The sequence below is a fragment of the Austrofundulus limnaeus genome, unplaced genomic scaffold, assembly GCF_001266775.1.
Source record: "Austrofundulus limnaeus strain Quisiro unplaced genomic scaffold, Austrofundulus_limnaeus-1.0 Scaffold478, whole genome shotgun sequence".
Taxonomy (NCBI): domain Eukaryota; kingdom Metazoa; phylum Chordata; class Actinopteri; order Cyprinodontiformes; family Rivulidae; genus Austrofundulus; species Austrofundulus limnaeus.
In genome coordinates this window covers 92,856-99,280 of record NW_013952880.1, presented here as the reverse complement: position 1 = coordinate 99,280, position 6,425 = coordinate 92,856, and the positions used below count along the sequence as shown (strand labels likewise).

Sequence of the window (6,425 nt, the reverse complement as noted above, 5' to 3'; positions counted from 1 at the left end):
CCACAAAGCTTTTTAGTAATCACTTGGTGAAAGTGTTAGCTAACTGCAGTGTGTAGCATACTCTCCTCTCATTGGTCAGTCAATGAAACCCTCGCTGATTGGTTTTACGCCAAGCGACAGCGACAAAAGTTGAACATTTTTCAACTTTCATATGTCACGTCGCAAGCTCGCGTGTGCACGTCTACGTGTACGAGCGTGAAATTTCACATGCACTATTTTCGCCGGTCGCTTATCTGGAGGAGGGCAAGCGATTGTCGCCTCATCGCACAGGCTCCATAGGAAATGAATGGAGAGCGAGCGACATCGCCTCCCGTGTGTCGAGCCCTTAAGAGTGGAGTTGTAAACAGTCTCCAAACTATCATATTTTATCAGATAATCCCAGTTTAGTAACTCAGTAACTCAAATTCTCAAGCGTTAGCTGTCGTGTAGCTGGATGAGCAGCGGAACAAGAAACTAATAACCTGTTTATTGATGCTACACAGCACTAATTATTAGAATACTGACTGAACCAGCTAGATTTTACTGTATTTAAATACAGTAAACAGAGAAAATGACATTTATTTTTATTAAGCTAAGCAGCATAATTACTTAACTAGCTGCATAAGCTAGCAAAGAACATAACAGTTATTCTTGAGAGAAAAATGTACTTTAATCCAGGGTATAGGATTGTAGAATGGTCTGGAGGATAATCTTAAAAAGGCCAGATCTATGTATATATTTAAGAGACAGATAAAAGCTAGTTTTTTTTGAAGATATATGGAAAAGTAAAATGTGAAGCTATATGAATTGTTGTTTCAGCGATGTTTTTATTTTTATTTGTATTGTTTTGTAAATTATGTTTTCTTTGAATATATTCTGGGGATAAAAGGGGCAGACATTATAAGATATATTCTTCTTCTGCTACTTTTTATTTTGTTTTGTGCATTTTTTTGTTTTTATTTTGTTTTTTTAATGTGAATAATTTTTTTTGAATTGAATTGAATTTGAAGTTATGATCACATTGTTTTAATAATGTCTTATTACCTAATTAAACACAGAAGAGGATTCTTTAAATGCCATTTCCAGTGTCTAATTTTAGCTATCTAAAGCCATTTCATTGTGTTTAGATGTAATTTGTGTCCAGATAAAATAATTTCAGATCTTTTTTGCCCTGCAGGACAGCAGATGAGAAGGAAGACTGGATTCAGGCAAGAGTCACACAGTTGCACACCCGCACACAATCTGGGTCTCTAACACACATTCAGCACTGTGGGTTTATGTCTTTGGTTATTCTGCTTTATAAAAGAATGGAATTAGCAAGTATTTTCTCAGTGCGTTTGTTTGCTTTTTGAGCATTACATTTTTTTAATGAAGCCCCCCGTTGCTCATTTAGCTCATTATAGCTCAGTAAAGCTGATTAAAACATTTTGCTGACTTGACTGAGGAGTTATCCTTTCACCCAGTGGGCTTAGGATTTGATGTGTGAGCATGAGAGAGGCTTTGAGGCAGTGAAAAGTAAAATGAGATGCATTCATTATCGCACCCCTCAATGAACGGTGTGCCATCTTGTAATTTCCTCAGTGTGTGTGCGCTTTGCTACCTCCGCCAAGGGCGAGGTAATGTTTTCGGTCGAGTATGTCTGTCTGTTGTTCTGTCTGTGGACAACATTACTCAAAAACTTGTGGACGGATTGTCATGACATTTTTACCACATGTGGGTACTGGACCAAGGAACACACCTTTAAATTTTGGTGATGTTCCGGATCACGATGCAGATACAGGAATTTTTTTTCTTTTAACACTCTGAGATAGGCAAAGCTGTGATGCTTTCACATGGCTTCTGTAAAAAACAGTGAGCTGGATTGGACAGCACGGACTTCAAACTTTATAAAAGTAATGTTAAATCCACATTTAATGATGAATAATTTTTGCCATAATATGCACATTTTCTGGATTCTAACAATGAAACAAATGTTCTAATCAGAAATCTGGTGATTTCTCTGTAAATGTCCATGTGGTGGAGGGTAAATATAATGCAGATGGATTAATGTACTTAATGCACTCAACAGAAACAAGCCAGAGCTTCAGCTACAAGAACAACATGAGTTTATGGGACAGTAATGTCCTGCTGTTTGACTCGCTGATCTCTGAAGCAACGCAACAAGAAACCCTCAACAAACAAAAACAGAAAATTATTTCAGTTTACAGATCTCAGCTGTGTCTCCATAGTCAAAGTAAAGCTGTATTCCAGCATGTAGGGGTTGAGTAAAGGTTGTCTGGACTTTGTGGAGGAGAGTCATGGTCTCAGAGATGCTGTAGAAAGACAGGATACCTGCTCCATGGTCCAGGTACATTCCAACTGTGGAGACCTTACAACCTGAGGTCGGTGTTTTGATCTTGTTGTGACATAATATATTTTGGTTTGGATTACAACACAAAGCCCAGGATTTATCATTATGTCCAAACACAGTGTTTGTTCTATCAGCATCTTTGTATGCGACTGCTACATAACAACATCCTCCTCCTGGTCCTCCCCACTTCACCTCCCAGTAACAAYGTCCAGTCAGACTCTCTTTACTCAGAATTTGAGGATATAACGTGAACCTTTCTGGGTGATGAGGATAAGGTTGCTTGCTCGTTAAAATCACTTTTTTGTTCCCCTTAGCCAAGCACAGATTTTTATTTGCTGTGTTTGGATCCAGTGTGATGTCACGTGAATATTTTAAGAAGTCAGATCTGGTTTTAGGTTCTGGGTTTGGCAGTGAAACCTCCACCTCAGTGACCATCAGTGAGATGTTTGTCCAGGTGTCTCTCACAATGTCCTGCAGTTTGTCTCTGAGCTCCAACACAGCTGCTGTCACGTTCTCAAAGTATCTCAGAGGACGGACACTGACCCTGGAGCGTGGAGCCTGACTGAGGGCTGACTCTGAGGGGTAGTTGTGCAGAAACTGGTTGTGATCCTGTGTGTGTGAGAGCTGAATCAGCTCAGCATCTTCCTTCTTCAGCTCCCTCATCTCCTGCTCCAGCTTCTCCTGAAGCTCTTTGACTCGACTCACCTCAGTTTCCTGCTGAGATCTGACCAGCTGCTTCACCTCAGAGCTTCTTTCCTGGATGACCCGGATCAGCTCGGTGAAGATCTTCTCACTGTCCTCCAGGCTTTTATCAGCAGAGACGTTGATGGCCTCCAGCTCCTGTTGAAGCAGCTTCACGTCTTCCTCTCGCTCCTGGATTCGCTGGTGGATGATTTCTCGCCTCACCTCCAGCTTCTTCTGCTTCTCGCTGCGTTCTGCTGCAGCTGAGACGATGTCGTGGCCTTTATGTTCGTCCACCGTGCAGACGTGACAGATGCTCTGCTGATCACTGCGACAGAACATCTTCATCCCCTCATCGTGACGAGAGCAGACGTTCTCATGGAGCTTCTTGGAGGGCTCCACCAGCTGATGTTTCTTGAACTGAGCTATTTCAGAATGAGGCTGGAGGTGTTTCTCACAGTAAGACACCAAACACATCAAACAGGACTTTATGGCTTTGAGTTTTCTCCCAGTGCAGGCATCACAGGCCACATGTTCAGGTCCAGCGTAGCTGTGATCAGCAGGAGCAGCTTGAAGTCCGGTCGTCTTCAGCCGCTCAACTAAAGCTGCTAACAGGATGTTTTTCTCCACAACAGGCCTCGGTGTGAAGCTTCTCCTGCACTGAGGGCAGCTGTAAATATTCTTCTCATCCTCTTTATCCCAGAAGTTGGTGATACACTTGATGCAGTAGCTGTGTCCACAGAGAACAGTGAACGGGTCCTTCAGTAGATCCAGACAGATGGAACAAGAGAAGCTCTCTGTGTTCAGCTGGAATCCTTTCTGCTCCATTTCACCTCTCAGTGTCTGTGGTAGTTTCACTTCCTGATAACAGAAACCAGCGTGAGCTCTGATCTACACATCATGTGCTCGTACAGAGAGTGAGGCGGCTCAGCCTGTAACACTCATCAGTAAATGTTAGATCTGATGGGGAGGGAACAAGGAAACTCTTGGACAGAAGGAAGTGGAGGAGGAGGTGCTATCAATAAAATGTGTTACTTATTTATCAGTTTCACAGGAGGCTCTGTAACACTGGAGCTGAGTTTATACATGTAGAAAATAAAAGTTCAKTCAGTCTTTAAATCAGCTTTTTAATTATTTTATGTTTATTTGTCAGAGATTATRCACAAGAACATGAAAAGAACAGAAAACATTAACTGAGCTGTTCAGGATTGAACTAAACCATTACACCTTCACTAAATTTCTTCTTGTTTATCATCATTTATAAACCCTTTAAACTTTTCCTAAACTGTATGAAGAAAACAAGCATTTTCTTTGGTAGCCTAGTAAAAACCAGACCCTTGTTTTTGTTGCTTTTTAGGACCTTTTCTTGAATTCTCACCTACCTTTACAGGATCAGCAGTCCTTACGAGGACCAAAGCCTTGTCCTAAATACGTAATGGTGCTTGTAATGGTTAGGTTTAAAGTAAAAGTCAGGGTTTGCCTGTCTGTCTGTTTCTTATCACAATAACTCTTAACAAAAAAAATAACTATTTCATTGATGAAGTTTTAGAGTATAATTTAAGATGAGCACCATGACTAATCAGCCTTAGAAGACTCAAAAATGGCTGTAATTCAGCCAGTTTTACATAAAATGAGCTAAAATGTGGAGTTGGTGGCTGATAGTCCTGCCTAACATATAATCTGAGCACTAACAGATTACAAAACATCACAGCATTGCATTATATATGTGTTTATAAGCCCAGAATAAAACACCACAGATAGAGTTCAGACACTTTTCCATTAGGCTGTATCCAAATGCTAACATGTTTTCATCCTCTTCCCCCTCCATCTCTCCTCTTTTCTTCTGACTCTCAGGTGATCAAGGCCACTATTGAGCGACACAAACAAAACAGCGAAACATTCAATAAAGCCTTCAACAGCTCCTTCTCTCGGGAAGATGACCATGTGCCGGAGTCGCCGGTAAGCCACACCCATCAACACGACTCACACTCGGCGGGTCACGCTGTGCAGCGAATCACGTGACACCGCTGATTTTTGTCATAGTCTCGTCTTTGTCTGCTCGGAGAGCTTTTCCATCTATGGATGTGGTAGTTTGACGCAGACACAACACTCACAGAAAGGAGCTCTTTATTTCCACATCTGAGAGACTGTGCTCGATGATGACCTAATAGGGAAAGGACAAGTCAGAGTTTACACAGAATTATTGTGAATCTTCTTTTACCCACTTTGGGCTGACCTTTGCTGGATTCTAGCCAAGCAGCTATTTGACACAAAACAGGGGAGCGGAGCTCAGGTTCAGGCTGACATCTAGTGGTGGAGGTGCTTTAATGCAGGAGGAAGGTTTTTGTGTGTCTGTGTGTGTTTTGTTTGTTGTGTTTTTTAACTGTTCAGTTTTCCCCTCAGGGTCCCTGGTCTAACACTTCAATTGACTCGGATGGTGAAAGACTACATGAAAGGGTAAGAAACTTTGAAAAAGAAGAAAGACATCTTGTGACGCTTCACTGAGTTGGATTCAGTCTCATTCAGAAACTACACATTGGAATAATAATTCTCAATTTAAAAACATGACACACATTTAAAACCACGAATCAGAACAGGATGAAGCACGTTTACCACGATGTGTGTTTTCCCAGTCTTTATTCAGTCTCTGTTTCACATCTTGCTTCATGAGGTTCCAAAGATGCTTTCAGTGAGTGGCATTTGTGGACTGCAGGAAAGTCCATAAGGACTTGGTACACTCCAGCAGTACCTCACTCATAACTTCAGGAAGTCATCATCTTTTCCAGTCAGCTCAGATCCAGATGGTCACCACAGTTAACAGACACAGAGATGACCGTAACTCAGTCAGATTTACAAATATTAAGCTGAAGTTTCGTGTGATGGTCGCTAAGTCTTAAACACACACTCTGAGAGAATGTCATTTACAAGGTTTGATCAGACTCAACTTATAAGAATATAAAAGTCAGTGAATGAAATTCATTTCTGCAGTGTTAGTTGTCTGAGTTTTTCTGCAATCCAACCTGGGATTTAAATAGTTTAAAGGGGCAATATTATGTGTTTCTCAGGCATATATTTAAATACTATACCATAATAATGTATCTATGTCACCTTTAGTTGTTATTAAAATGCTGTTTTTATGTTTAAATAGAAAATAAACTTATCTTCTCATCCCTTTCTCTTCTAAATGCCTTGAAATTGGCCTCTGTCACTTTAAGAACCACCTTCCGCTTCTGTCTCACCCATTGGGGGGAGCTGCCATGATGCAGTTTAATTGGTATCTGAAAGTACGTTTCCTCAAAGGTATTTTTAATCTGAAAAGAGCTTCACTGAGTGAAAACTAATGTTAGGAGCTCCGCAGACAGTTTCACTTTCACCTGAGAGCCTGCAGGAGTCATGGGTGGAGTGTGTGTGTGTG

The 6,425-nt window shown here is 41.1% G+C and overlaps 2 protein-coding genes across 3 annotated transcripts in view; one reads left to right on the top strand and one right to left on the bottom strand.

The window, feature by feature from the left end:
* fgd (faciogenital dysplasia) overlaps positions 1–6,425 on the top strand; it is a 90,305-nt gene that overhangs the window by 79,232 nt on the left and 4,648 nt on the right. For both annotated transcript variants that reach the window (XM_014025469.1, XM_014025471.1), the window contains exons 13-15: positions 1,157–1,187; positions 4,865–4,969; positions 5,414–5,467. In XM_014025469.1, the coding sequence (XP_013880923.1) occupies positions 1,157–1,187; positions 4,865–4,969; positions 5,414–5,467 (190 nt within the window). The remainder of the gene's footprint in view (positions 1–1,156; positions 1,188–4,864; positions 4,970–5,413; positions 5,468–6,425) is intronic.
* Positions 2,671–4,858, bottom strand: LOC106529941 (E3 ubiquitin/ISG15 ligase TRIM25; the record flags this gene model as incomplete). Its single annotated transcript, XM_014025472.1, is given in 1 exon segment — positions 2,671–4,858. A coding segment is annotated over 1 exon segment (1,168 nt), but the record flags the coding sequence as incomplete, so codon positions are not given.